At 36.0% G+C, this 14,191-nt stretch overlaps 3 protein-coding genes across 4 annotated transcripts; all 3 read left to right on the plus strand.

The window, feature by feature from the left end:
- Positions 1–2,258: 2,258 nt before the first annotated feature.
- LOC134819186 (zinc finger protein 239-like) lies at positions 2,259–3,299 on the plus strand (the record flags this gene model as incomplete). The annotated part of the gene is made up of 1 exon (XM_063829021.1): positions 2,259–3,299. A coding segment is annotated over one exon (1,041 nt), but the record flags the coding sequence as incomplete, so codon positions are not given.
- A 6,917-nt stretch (positions 3,300–10,216) lies between these two features.
- Positions 10,217–12,908, plus strand: LOC134820727 (DNA repair protein RAD51 homolog 3-like). 2 transcript variants are annotated; one of them, XM_063831307.1, is made up of 7 exons: positions 10,217–10,432; positions 10,679–10,789; positions 11,027–11,222; positions 11,371–11,488; positions 11,719–11,830; positions 11,986–12,149; positions 12,391–12,908. In XM_063831307.1, exons 1-7 carry the CDS (start codon positions 10,220–10,222, stop codon positions 12,467–12,469), a joined length of 993 nt encoding a protein of 330 aa, XP_063687377.1. In that variant the 5' UTR covers positions 10,217–10,219; the 3' UTR covers positions 12,470–12,908. The 2 variants fall into 2 exon arrangements, with proteins under 2 accessions (XP_063687377.1, XP_063687386.1); XM_063831316.1 differs by having other exon boundaries at positions 11,994–12,149; positions 12,391–12,518.
- Positions 12,909–13,144: 236 nt separating this feature from the next.
- LOC134819268 (U6 snRNA-associated Sm-like protein LSm1) lies at positions 13,145–13,768 on the plus strand. The gene is made up of 2 exons (XM_063829146.1): positions 13,145–13,474; positions 13,658–13,768. Exons 1-2 carry the CDS (start codon positions 13,145–13,147, stop codon positions 13,766–13,768), a joined length of 441 nt encoding a protein of 146 aa, XP_063685216.1.
- Positions 13,769–14,191: the final 423 nt, after the last annotated feature.

Genomic DNA, 14,191 nt, shown 5'->3' on the forward strand with positions numbered 1-14,191 from the left:
GTGTGACTATAGAGCTAGCCAATCAAGCCAATTAAAGAGACATATGTTTACTCATACTGGAGAGAAACCTTATAAATGTGATATTTGTAGCTACTCATCTGCACGAAGTGACACTCTTACTTCTCACAAACGAACACATACGAAGAAATATGATAACCCTTCAAGTTTATTTTACGACAGGGCTAGCGCATAGACATATTTAAAGTCACATATATGTCAACTTACAGTATAGTAAAATTGAAGGACATTATACATATATATATTACTCCACTGTAGGCTTATTTGAAGGCTACACTATTTTTCATAATCGCACCGGATTTTTTTCGGGTTAAATGAAATTTGTGACAGGATAGGGAGTGTGATTATAAACTAATCGCATTAGTGTTCTTAAAGTCTAAATATCGTGTTCCGTAATTAGCTGCTCATACCTTAACATGAGTCTACATTAGTTGTACGACCGTACTAATATTGCTTAATAATGTAGCATCAATAAACGATCACGTGTGAGTTACCTTGGCCTGGGGACTTCTGGCTTTTTCTGTTCATTAATAGAATTGAAGCTGCGGCGAAATGAATGGCTGAGCGCCGCCCAGTATTCAAACGTGTGAGTCACAAGAACGAATCATCTTGACAGATGCAGGTCACGTGCCAAGTTATTCACTATTCTGCGTCCATGTTAGGCTTAGTGTGACCAGCCGCTCATTTTTCTTTTGTTACGGGCCTGATATGGCCGATTTTAATAATTGTTGCTGTGTTGTGGTGCACTTTACAGTTCCAAGGAAATATGATCGTCCGAAAAACATAACCCGGAAATCTAAATATGATTTTTAATACCGGATGCGTTAAGTTATATACTTATACTCTTATAGGTTAATCAGTAATCAACAATGAAGCTTCAATTTCGGTTTATCTGACGACCACGGAATTCTGATGTCAAGATCGTACTTGAAGTACATATAGCTTCATACTTAAATTGAAAGTCATGTTGCTTTTGTTTTATCAATGTGTCGACAAATTGTCTTGTTCTTTTCCCAGTTGCTGTGTTTAATTTTATAGATCGTTCGCGTTTTCTAGCTCCTCTGTTTTTCTATCCAATTTACAGTGTGTTTAATGTAACAGTAAATACCTTATCGGACTTTATTTGAACGGACATTAATTGGACGCTGGAAACCCTGGGGTTCATTTTAATGTCCGTGAAGTGGCGCTCCTACTAAATCGCTCGCCCAAATTTTAAGAAAATTCTTGTGAAAAGGCCCTTTGGGCATGAAAGTGATCGGAATCGGTGTATTTTTGGACGCTGAATCCGAATCACCCCCCATGACGTAGGGTTAAAATGCTTCCCTGGAGAGTTTTGGGCGAAAAACCGATTTGGTCACGTGACAGGCTAGTAAAATACGAATTCGATTGTTTAGAGCTCGTGTTAGGGTTAGGGTTGTGGTAAGGGTTATGGTTAGCTTCGGGGTTATGGTTAGGGTTGGGATAAGGGTTTATGTAAAACCGTTTTGTACGGCTGCAAAACCATAAAAACCAAAGTCACGTGAAATTTTCGGCGAGCGAATTAGTAAGAGCCGTGAAGTGGACTACAAATTTTTGATATAATAAATTTTACTATTTTACTATTATATTTTTCATCTAACTGTCTCTTGGAAAACTTAAGATTTATAATTCTTACTTACAGATGTTAAAGTTAAATGTTGCTTTCACTTGCCGTTCAGACAAATTCGAATCGGTTTTGTGCAAGTTATGTCACTTATTATTTAATCAATATTATGTTATCAGAAATGGTGGAACAAGAACCTAAAGAGTTGTGCAAGGATAATCATAAAACAGAGATGATAAAGATCGAGCAACCTGCTACTAGTTTATCATCTTGTGCATGTAAATTGGAGAATGGCTGCACTGAATTAAGTAATGTTCCCTTCAAGACCGAACTTACTACAAATGAAGATTTGAAGGAAATGGGTTATATGAATTCCTGTAGGTCAGTGATAAAAACCGAACCTGTAGACTGTAAGGAATTTCAATGTGATCTTTGTCAAGAGGCAGTCGATCAACCTAACTCATCTCTTTCTAATGTACAATCTGTCCCTGATCCTCTGACGACCAACCCTCATAGCAATGTGGTTATCTCTCATTCTATTGGAAATACCAATCCTTCTGGGTCTGGCCTCAACTTAAAGAAGCGTATGTCAGCTCACACCGGAGAGAAATCTGACACTGGCAGTTTGCGTGAATATAGGGCTAATAAATCAAGCCAATTAAAGAAACATACGTTGACTCATACTGGAGAGAAACCTCATAAATGTGATATTTGTAGTTTTTCTGCTGCAAGTAAAAGGTATCTGGTGATTCACAAACGAACTCACACTGGAGAAAAACCGTACCCATGTAGTTTGTGTGACTATAGGGCTAATCAATCAAGACAATTGAAGAGACATATGTTTGTTCATACTGGTGAGAAACCTTACCCATGTAGTTTGTGTGACTATAGAGCTACTCAATCAAGCTTATTGAAGAGACATATGTTGACGCACACTGAAGAGAAACCTTATCCATGTAGTTTGTGTGACTATAGAGGTAGCCAATCAAGCGATTTGAAGGTACATATGTTCACTCACACTGGAGAGAAACCTTACCCATGTAGTTTGTGTGACTATAGAGCTACTCAATCAAGCTTATTGAAGAGACATATTTTGACGCACACTGGAGAAAAACCTTATCCATGTCGTTTGTGTGACTATAGGGCTAATCAATCAAGCATATTGAAGGTACATATGTTGACTCACACTGGTGAAAAACCTCACAAGTGTGATATTTGTAACTATGGTGCTGTAAGTAAAAGAGATCTTAATAATCATAAACGATCACACTTTAGCTCTAGAAAGACACCTCACAAGTGTGATATTTGTAACTACTCTGCTGCAAGTAAAATTGCTCTTTATAATCACAAACGATCCCACTCTAGCTCTGGAGAAAAACCTCACAAGTGTGATATCTGTAGCTATCCAGCTGCAACTAAAAGTATCCTGGTGACTCACAAACGAAAACACACTGGAGAGAAACTTTACCAATGCAGTAAATCCACCAGTTTAAAGACAAATATCTCGACTCATAGTCAAACTGAATTACATTTTAAATGTGAATTATGCGAATTTTCAGCTGTAACGAAAAGTCTTCTTGTTGCTCACAAAAAAACTCACCCAGATTTGCAACCGTTTGGCTGTGAAATTTACTGTGGCTATAAAGGCAAAACGAAAAGTGATTTAATTGAACATATTTTGGAGGTGCATGGTCAATGAATTGTTATCTAAAAATTATATTTTACATACAACATCCCCAATTTTATCATTAATGACTTGACATTATTTGTTATTTAAATTATAAAAATTACTGCTGACTGCTCGATCATCTGACGTAAATGAATTAACTTTCTTTGAACAGATATTAAAATGAACGCACGGGTTCTTCACATATGACATAGGTCATAGCCATGTGTCTACGCGTACTGCGTGACGCGCTTGTTTAACAAGTAGAATAGACCTGTTCCGCCTACTATACGGCGGTTGCGCGCTACTTCAAGCGGCAGGACTCTGGTTAGAGCAACACGGGTCGGCTTTAGCATTCAATTAATGTAGCTGAAAGAAAGGTAGTCAGTATCTGTACCCTGTACTGTGTACAGTATTACATCGGATTGCATGATCGTACTTGAAGTAAATTTAAGCTTTATAATGAAAATTAAATTGTAGTTTGACTCATGATAATATGTATCACGTGGTGACCCCCACTGTCGCTTCACTATAGTGCGCGGCGGGTCATACAACGTATGACAAGATAATGTCTCCAAAAATTGTTTTGTCGCTTGTTCATTGCTTGACGGATGTTACTCGTCTAAATTTCTTCGAAGTAGCGCGCGCCGCTTTCTTCTCGAAATGTTATGGCCCGACGGCAAGTGCTACGAAGTAGCGCGCGCCGGGCCAGATCATTAACAATGGTCAAGTTCATTGCATGTTTGTTGTTCTTTTTTCAGCTCAATTATTAGTTGTAATTGGCGTGCCCACAGGGGGGCTGAAACCAGGTTTTTGATCAAACGCTGCCATGTGTAGTCAAACGTCGCCAAAAGTTGCTCTCGTCCAATAAAATTGCTGCATTTTGCAAGCCAGTATGCATAATTGAATTACATATATTCATATATGCGGAGCTTTGCTTACATAATGCAGCGATTTCATTGGACGAGAGCAACTTTTGGCGACGTTTGACTACACATGGCAGCGTTTGATCAAAAACCTTACTGGGCCGCGCTCAGCCTGTCATTCCGCCTAATCTCTATTTACCAACATTAAAGCCTGGGGTCCTCAGGTAACGAAAACCTGGTTTCAACTCCCCTTGTGTGCCGGGTAACGCCAATGCCAAACGCGCGGCGATATTGCCAAGCTTCTGTTTTATGAGAGAAGCGAGCAATAAACAAGCACATGTACATATTAAGCTAGGTAAACATTTCCCTTTTGAGCCAGGGGACACTTATATTTTTAACGATACGAACGTATTATATATAGCTTGACGGATGTTACTCGTCTAAATTTCTTCGAAGTAGCGCGCGCCGCTTTCTTCTTGAAAGTGGCTAGTGCTACGAAGTACTGCGCGCCGGGCCAGATCATTAAAAATGGTCAAATGTATAGCACGACGTGCACTAAAGTATCTCGGCTCGGCTATAAAGTATAAAATTACCTCATTACCTGGGAATCTCAGCATTTAAATCCATACTAGTACACATATTTTCATGATGATATATGGCCAAACGATAAATCGAGCGCCGCCCAGTAAGTATAACTTTAAACCAATTTACGGGTTAAACAAAATAAAATGCGCATGCGCACTACACGGACGCACTTGTATCACGTTGCGACCCCCACAGTCGTTTCACTATATCGTCTTAACGGGTGGTACCTGTAAAATATCTGTCTCATATATTGGACGAGTCCAACTCGGCGCGCGTCCTGGTAGGTTATAAACCTACAATATATCGTCCTGACGATACAAGGGGAGCCGCGCGGCGGGTCATACAATGTTGTATGACAAGGACGCAAAGTGTCAAGTTTTGATTGACGCGCGATGTCAACCCTTCCAGATCGTTGTTTGCGAATAAACAGAGCAACGACCTTGTAAGAATGATAGTTTCTGCGGCGCGTCGAAGTGGCAAAGTCCTCCAATGTCAAGTTAAAAGTTAATTGACGATAATAATTTTTTTAGCTCGTAGTTCTGCTTCATAAAATTAAATCGATATGTTTGCTCTTGGGAATGAAATCAAAGGTATTTAAAATTTTAAAAAACTTTTTTAAGAAAGATCTGATTTCTAAAAGTATGATATGTTACAAATAATTGCTTTTTGGAATGTTTCTGATGAAGTTTCAGTAAGAACAAAGAATTTAGGGAGTCAGTTATAAAGCAATGAAAGGCATTAGTTTAGTTAGAAAGGCATATGTCAGTAATAAAAACATGACGATAGTCAGCCCATGAATATTTTTTACACTAATGCTAATGGACTATTTAATAAAATTGATGAACTAAAATGTATTCTATCAGTTTATAAATCCATTCATGTAATCTGCATTACAGAAACTCATTTTAATAGTGATATTTTAGATGCTGAAATTTTTATTGAAGGTTTTAGTATGTTTCGAAAGGACAGAGATTTTAAAATCGATAACTCCACTAGCAACATAAGTGGAGGTGGAGGTTCTATTATTTATATTAAAAACAGTTGTAATGCTTCATTAGTGAGCTCATTTTTAAAAGCACCAGATTCTTTAGCTATCAATGTCAATACCTCTGGTGGATTGATTAGTATTTGTTGTATTTATAGGTCTACTTCTTTAACTTTAAATCTTTAAATTTAGAACAGAACAATATGTTATTATCTTGCATCAAGAGCATATCTAGTGAAAAGAATGTTTTTGAAACTATTATCATAGGAGATTTTAACCTACCTAATGTATCTTGGGAAACTGGTAGTGTAAATAGTAGTATTTCTAGTAAGAATCAGGTTTTAATGATTCAACAAAAGTATATTGATTTATTAAATGACAGTGGTTTGATGTGGTACTTTACTAACGAAACAACCAGAAGACGGCTTGTGAAAGATACTCTCCAGGAGAGTCTTCTTGATCAGGTTTTGTATACAAATGATGCTCTTGTCAACGGTTGTTAGATCGTTTCTCCGCTTGGCAAGAGTGATCATGTTGGGATACTTGTCGAACTGGTCGTTTCGCCCAACACTAACAAAAGTCCCAAACAAAAGATTTTGAAGCCTATTTGGGGTAAGATTTCCTCAGAGGAGTTATTTAACTTTAGTATGAATAATATTGACTGGGATTATAGTTGTACAAATAATGTCCAAGATATGTGGGTTGAACTACATGGTAAATTGGAGTCTGTTGCTGCAGCTGTCCCAGCTGCTTCGGTTTATCTCGACAACAGACCTGCCAAGTTGCCATGGAGTACAACTTCACTTAAAAGAATGAGGAAGAACAAGGACAAAGCATGGGCTGAATTTGATATTAATCCTTCGAATATTAACTTGAGCTGTGCAAATAGCAAGCAGCATATTTTTGAGGTGGCAGAAATTAAAGCTAAAGTAAATTATGAAAAGAAGATTACATCTAATCTAAAACAGAATTGTAAATCTTTTTACTCGTATTTGCGTAATAAACGACAAGTGAAATCAAGTGTTGTTTCTTTAGATAGAGGAGATGGTACACGCACAGATAGTTCATCTGAGTCAGCTGAGGTACTTGCTAGTGCCTTTAGTTCTGTGTTTGTGCGTGAACCACCTGGCCCTCTCCCTAAAAATGAGAGTTTAAGTTATAACAAAGAGGTTATTGATGATATGGAAATTAGCAGTTCTGATATCAAGAAGCAGCTTTTAAAGCTTAATGTTTTTAAGAGTTCTGGTCCGGATGGCGTTCATCCAAAGTTGTTGAAATCCTTAGCATACGATGAAATGTTTGTTGAAGCTGTTACTTAATTATTTGTTAAATGTTCAGAAACAGGAGTCCTGCCTGACATTTGGAAGACAGCATCTGTTGTAGCATTGTTAAAAAAGGGTGTTAAATCTGATCCCTTAAATTATAGACCTGTCTCATTAACTTGTATTTTGTGCAAAGTGTATGAAAAGTTAGTGAGGGCACATTTATTAACATTTTTAGAAGAACGAATTTCAAAGCATCAGCATGGATTTGTGAAGGGTAAATCTTGTCTATCTAATCTTTTAGAGACATTTGATAATATTCTCGATATTTTAGACGAAGGTGCTCCTGTCGATCTTTTGTATTTTGATTTTAGTAAGGCTTTTGACACAGTCCCCCACTTTAGACTTCTATCTAAATTGGAGGGGTTTGGGGTCAAGGGAAAAGTTCTAGATGTTATAAAAGACTTTCTGACAGACAGAACCATGAGGGTTTGTGTAGAAGGACAATGGTCTGAGGTGAAACACGTGTTATCTGGTGTTCCCCAGGGGTCAGTATTGGGTCCTTTGCTATTTATTCTTTATATAAACGATTTACCTGACAATGTTAAAAATAAGATTAAATTATTTGCAGATGATCTCAAGTTAGTTTGTAATGCAGCTAACCATAGAAGTGTATCTGATGATATTTTAGAACTCGAAATTTGGGAGAGTTTTTGGCACTTAAACTTCAATCCTGCCAAGTGTAAAGTAGTTCATATTAATCTGAATAATAATCCTAACTCGAATTATAATGTAAATGGAGTGGAACTAGAAGTATCTGCACAGGAAAAAGATTTGGGGGTTATTACCCATAGCTCCTTGCTTTGGAATGAACAGATAAAAGCATGTATTTCTAAAGCAAATCGTATGATCTGCTGGATTGTAAGGAACTTAGTTATTAGAGAAAAGGTTGTAATGATATCTATTTATAAAGCTTTGATAAGACCTCATCTTGAGTATTGTGTCCAATTGTGGAATCCAGTTGCGGCTCATGGAAGTTGGGGGACTGTTTTGGAGCTGGAGAGCGTCCAGAGGCGGTTTACCCGTCTTATTGATGAGGTGGGTACTCTTCCATACAGCCGTAGACTGGATATACTCAATTTGACAACGCTGGCAGAGCGGCGAATACGTGGGGACCTTATTGAAGCTTTTAAAGTAACTAGTGGTTTGACTGAATATGGATCGGGTTTGTTCAGAATGAGCAGATCTGGTCTTAATTTAGTTTCAACCAATAGATGTAGTAAGAGTGTAACTAAAGTCAGGAATATTCAGTCTTCTTTTCTTCCGGAGCGAGTCATTCCTTATTGGAACAAACTCCCTTCAGATGTCAAGAACTGCTCGACAGTTTTAAGCTTTAAAGTTAGATTGGAAGGATTTAAGAAAGAAATGATTTCTAAAAACAGTGTAAATGATTCTTATTTTTGGACTGTTTCGAATGAAGTTTTAGGGAAAATTGAAGGACCGAGTTATTTAAGCAATAAGGAGAGACATAATGAATATCTTTGGTTTCATCCTTTTGTGGCAAAGAAGCGTTTTATAAATCTTTATTCCACTGGGAAGTATTAATGAATTATTTATAGATAATGTATTAGATTTTATTAGTTAAAATTGAATTTATTAAATTATTAATGTTGATGGAAAAGTATATTTATTTAAAGTATTTTTCTATTTAGTGCAATGATATTTTGTAGACACTTGTCATGATGTTATGTCATAATCTTTACTTACTTAGGTACTTACTTACTTACTTATGAATTAAATTTAAATTAACAGTCTAGATCTTAACTTGGAGCCACAAGGCCAAGGGTAATTTTTAATTGTTAAGGGAATTTTTTGAATTCTTAAAGGGTTGATTTTATATAGGGTCATTGCTATATTATGTGTATATTGTTTGAATAATTTTATATAATAATTTGATGAATTAAATAATCAATGTTGTTTGGGAAATATTTATTTTATATTTTTCAGTTAGTGCAATGATATTTTGTAGACGACATTTATAATATTTAAAGACACAAAATTTGTAAAAAAATGTGTACAATTTGTAGAAAATTTATACAAGGGGGGACCCTTGTGTTCGAGCTAGAAAATTATTTAAGGCAATTTGTCTTCTAAAAGCACCTATTTGGTACTAAAAGATTCGTCTTACCAAGCTGATTACGATTCTGTAAAAATTATTTCAAAAAAAACTGATACTTTTTGAGTTATAGGCATTTTAAGCCTTGAATCTGCCTTTTTTGCCCTTTTTTACTATGAATTTTACTAAGTCGTTTGAGGCCACATTGCATAGCTTAAAACTCAAATCTGAGAGAAATCCTACTCCAAAAAGTTTGATATGATCATCAGCTACACTCACAAGAATTTTTGAAGCGATATCTGCTGACCCGGGTGATTGGTGAAATGTACAACTTTAGAAGTGGGAAAAATTTCAATTTTTATTTTTTCGACCTTGTTTGGTCTGTAACTTCGTCATTTATCGTTCAATTGTATAATCCTTTCAACGGCTTCTTGTACGGATTGTAAGTAATGTTCAGTAAAAAACAGCCAAAAAACTTTTAAGATTGCCGAACTATCGGTATTACAGTGACAGACTTCTCAAAATTTTAAAAATTTTCGAAAAAGAAAAATATTTTATTTCTCGATGAGGGAATATTTTTAAAAAATTTTGAAGGTGTGCAATCTTATTCTTTTTGTCTATTTAACCATAATATAAAATAAAATCGATGTTCAGAGAAAAAACGTTTTTGGTGTATCTCCCCTGACCTGTTAACAAACCGTTTGCACACTTTGGACATGCCTATAGATGTGAAAAAATCAGCTAGGGTGAATGCCTTCTCCACATTCAATACTCTCTATAAGTACCCATCCTTCTTCACATGCTTGTTCTCTTCGTACACTTCTTGAAGAGTCGTTGTCCTGTTTGATAAACAATTGGGGTATGAAACTGCTGAAATCATGTGTGTATATTGTATCAATATTTCTCCCATTGAAAGTACTACGAGAGCTATACTAGAGGCACCAAAAATGTAGGGCACCAGATTAATTGAAATCTTTGATTTATAGTGCATAGCCTTACTTTCATATATGAGCAGAAATATCATGACTTTTGGTCCATCCTATATAATTCTCCTCATCAGACAATTCATTATTATTGGTTATATAGCCTAATGGGTCAAGTATAACTGTTTAACCGACCTAAACTGTTACAGATGTGCAATGGCATTACCGATCACATCTTTACCTTTACCAAAGGCTACTACAAAACACCTAGCGGCGCAAAACATCACCTTTCTCTCTGATGTGGTCCAGACACTTCCATGGCTGGATTCGTATAGCCAAAAAGATGTAGTCTCACAGCTAGAGGAACTGAATTTGCCACAGAGCCATGAAAAATTGTTGTTGGATGTTCTCACCACTAATATAAATGATGTAAGTGTAAAACTTGTTTAATATAGAGGAAGTTATCATGTGGCAATTGAAACACACAAGGTCTGACTTAGAGGAAATTTTGCCAAAGAGGGAATTTCTACAAGAACTGATCTTTCTTTTTTCCTCAATCAGGAAGATTTATTGGCAAGTTTCATTTCCTCAATCAGAAGTTTTATTGGCAAGCGGCCGGAAAACTAAGCTGTAAACTGGTATATTAATTTGTAAAATAAGGTATATCCATTTCAGCCATCATTCCTGAGCAGTAAGGATGTGAAAGAATCAGTGTTAAAAAGTTCTCTCATAACTTTTAGCTCACACTTGGATGCTCTTCTTTGTGGTGGAATTTTTCCCGGAGAGGTAGACAAATATTTCATATGATTTTATCTAACACTTATTTATTTTTTTCGGACATTCCAACAACCGTATTAGTTACACAGGTGTAACCAGAAAAAATACAGGAAGCCAAAGGATTCAATTATACATTAGGCCAGTGATAGAATGTTAATGAAAAAATTAAATTAATATTGGTTGATTCATTGAACTAATAAATAAATGTAAAAGTGTCATTCTAAAGTACACTTTGCCCCTTACCAGATAATAGAGTTCGTTGGAGAACCTGGTAGTGGAACAACTCAGCTTTGTTCACAGTTGGCTGTAGATTGCACCATACCCAAGATATTCGGTGGTAGAAATTGTAAGACCCTTATTGTAGATTGCAATGGTGACACCTGTGAGGCACGCCTAAACCAGATGGCAGATGCAACTCTCTCTCATCTCAAACTCATTGCAAGTAAGTTTGTGAAGTTTGGTTGTACAGTGGTAGTGTTTTATTATATTTGACGTGACAATGATTATTAGGATGCTGTAATCAAAGTAACGATTAGTGTATTGAGAATAATGTGTACAAATTGATCAGCTATTATCTGATAAAATTAAAGGCAGCAGTGAAGAAAGGGATGTCGTCTCCAGATTGACAGTGAAAGAAATGTTAAGTAGCATATCCACAATGAGATGTACTGACTACAGTCAACTGCTTGCCCTCATCAACAACATCAGGTTTGATTCTGTTACCAAGCTGATTATCCGTTGCCTTGATATTTAAAATATTCAGCATGTATGATACTAATTTGCTTACTTCATAGGTCACTATATAATAAACTATTTTTGATTATGATCGAATTCTGCAGTCTGAAGAGTTAAAAATGCCGAGTTATTATATAGCTGTACATTGAATTCTAACTCTCATAGCTGTATATTGGTGTACTTTAAGTTATTTTTCAGAACAGTGAGGAGTGTAATTATGGTGCAGTAATAGTTGATGCATTAGCGACACATTTTAGACATGAGTTTGATGACATGAGACAAAGAACGAACATTTTAGCTGAACTGTCTAACAAGGTAGCCTATTTTACTTTACCATAAATAAATTAAGTTAAAGGTGGCCATTTGAAGTCACGATAAAGCGATTCAATCCAATTCCAATAGATATTCCTATCTTTGTAAAACTATCAAGATGTTTTATAGCCCCTCCATCTCCTTGATAACCTTTTCAGCTGCACAGATTGTGTATCCGGCACAATGTAACCCTGGTGATAGTGAACCAAGTAAGGATGGACGGAGAGGGAAATGTACAGCCTTGTCTTGGGGAGTCGTGGTCTCACACCGCACATCGCAGAGTGTTCCTGCGCAAAGTGGCTGGCGACGTCTACTCTGCCACGTGAGTTCCGGTACCTCTGAGTTGGGAGGTAGTGAATCTTTTGTAAATTTAGCATACACGTGGTACTTGTGTTACAGTTTGTACAATATCATCATGGGTTTGTTCAATTTACTGATTAATAACATTGATCACATCTATTTTGAATTTCTTTAAACAAATCCTAAAATGTCCAGAAAAGGTTTGAACCAAATAAAAGTCTTGGTCATATTTTCATGATTATAATAAATAAATAAAATTTCAGTGTAATGAAAGGAGAAAAAAGTGGAGAGACTGCTAATTTCAGAATTTCATCACGTGGAATTCGGGATTGTCCTTCTTAATTTACTTTACAGGTTCGACAGAATCAACGATTTTGCTGCCTTAATTCGTAGTCAACTTGCCTTGTGTGCCAGTATGAACATTAGACATGGGGAATTTTAAATGAGAGTAAGAACTAAGAAGTCATCTATAAGTTGTGTAATTTAATGTTTGTTTTTAAAACTGCTTTACAATTATAATTTCTTAATTTATTGTGACTTATTTATAATACAATGTATGTGTGATCGATTAATACACTTTTAAAATCTTTCTTAATTCGATTATCCAAATAGAATTTAACTATCTTGAATTTAAAACAGATATTCGCATTGGCGGGGCATTGCTGGATATTCAGAGCAAGGCAAGCAAACTTGAAAATGATACATTTATATTATTACTAATTGTGGTAACAAACATTATTGAATATCACCATCTAGCATAACTTCAATATTCTATATTTAATCAGAGCGGTTTTATTCTAAAAGAGCAATAACTTAATAACACTAATAAATGATAACGAAGTCAATTAATCAATAACATGGAATTATAAAAGAACATCTTTTGCTGTTTAACACCATCCCCGGTCTAATTTTACTATTGAGCGCACATACATTTCTATCTGGCTGGAGATTTTTTTTTCAGATTTGATTAAATAACTAATGAACAAATCTATCAGATGTGAAGTTAATGGGCGAAAGATGTCAAACTTAGTAGATGATTTGGGCCAGGAGATGTTGTATCTGCCTGGCACCGCAGCGCTGGTCCAGGATATCGACAAGCGCATGATGGTTGTGTTGCGCGACGGGCGCACTCTCATCGGTTTCCTCAGATCACTTGATCAGTTTGCAAATTTGCTCCTTACTCAGACAATAGAACGCATTCATGTGCGGGACAAATACGGAGACATTGATCGGGGGGTATTTTTAATACGTGGAGAGAATGTCGTGCTGTGTGGAGAGGTTGATTTTCAGAACTCTCAGTTTAAAAACTTGATCCAGGTTTCTCAGGAGGAAATTCTGACGATACAGGTTATGATATAATTCATATTAATGAACATTTTATTTATTTATTTTTCTGCTGATTTCTGATACAAATTCAACACCATTTACACGTTTCTGCACCCTGATAATTCCATGTGTGGCTGGATAGTGTCCAACACCTCGTTGTAATATAAACTATTATCTTCTCATAACTGGGCGTTAACTTTACAGGCAGAAGAGCTAAAAGAAAAGGAAGAAAAACAAAAGATTCTCAAGAAGGCGTTTCAAGAAAGAGGAGTGCCGTATTATTCTATCGATTCCATGGCAGATGACGCTTTCTGAGACTTCTCCGGTTCCAAACTTTCTTTTAGTTTCGTTCACGTGGAGGTTATCGTGAGGAGGAGTTTAAACTGAAATACTCCAAAACTCATGAGTCGTACAGAGTTCAAGTTGTCATTGATACTATTAATATTATTTCTACTGTCAGCAGTTATGCTTTAATTTCTTTTTAAAAAACTTGAAAGTACATACAAAAGTTTGATGAATTTTTCTAACTTTGATACAGCAGTGTAATTTGAAGACTACGATTAGTTATATTGGCGTCATGTTGCCCAGTTTTTTTTCTCACCGTATTAGTATGTCAAATCTGAATGATTATTTACTCAGCCAGCGCCAGCACAGTTCTCAATATCATAAATTGTGTGATCTACATTCTACAAAAGTAATCATTTACCAATCATTTTCAATTTAGAGGTTTGTATAAAG

This window comes from Bolinopsis microptera, chromosome 1 (assembly GCF_026151205.1).
Source record: "Bolinopsis microptera isolate Bmic1 chromosome 1, MBARI_Bmic_1.0, whole genome shotgun sequence".
NCBI classification, from domain to species: Eukaryota; Metazoa; Ctenophora; class Tentaculata; order Lobata; family Bolinopsidae; genus Bolinopsis; species Bolinopsis microptera.

Bases quoted from the DNA above. Each gene is read 5' to 3' on its own strand.
- LOC134820727 (XM_063831307.1), top strand. From the start codon at position 10,220: ATGGCATTACCGATCACATCTTTACCTTTACCAAAGGCTACTACAAAA. The intron at 10,433-10,678 runs GTAAGTGTAAAA...TATCCATTTCAG, and splicing joins TCACCACTAATATAAATGAT to CCATCATTCCTGAGCAGTAA. The intron at 11,831-11,985 runs GTAGCCTATTTT...TAACCTTTTCAG, and splicing joins TAGCTGAACTGTCTAACAAG to CTGCACAGATTGTGTATCCG.
- LOC134819268 (XM_063829146.1), top strand. From the start codon at position 13,145: ATGTCAAACTTAGTAGATGATTTGGGCCAGGAGATGTTGTATCTGCCT. The intron at 13,475-13,657 runs GTTATGATATAA...TTAACTTTACAG, and splicing joins AGGAAATTCTGACGATACAG to GCAGAAGAGCTAAAAGAAAA.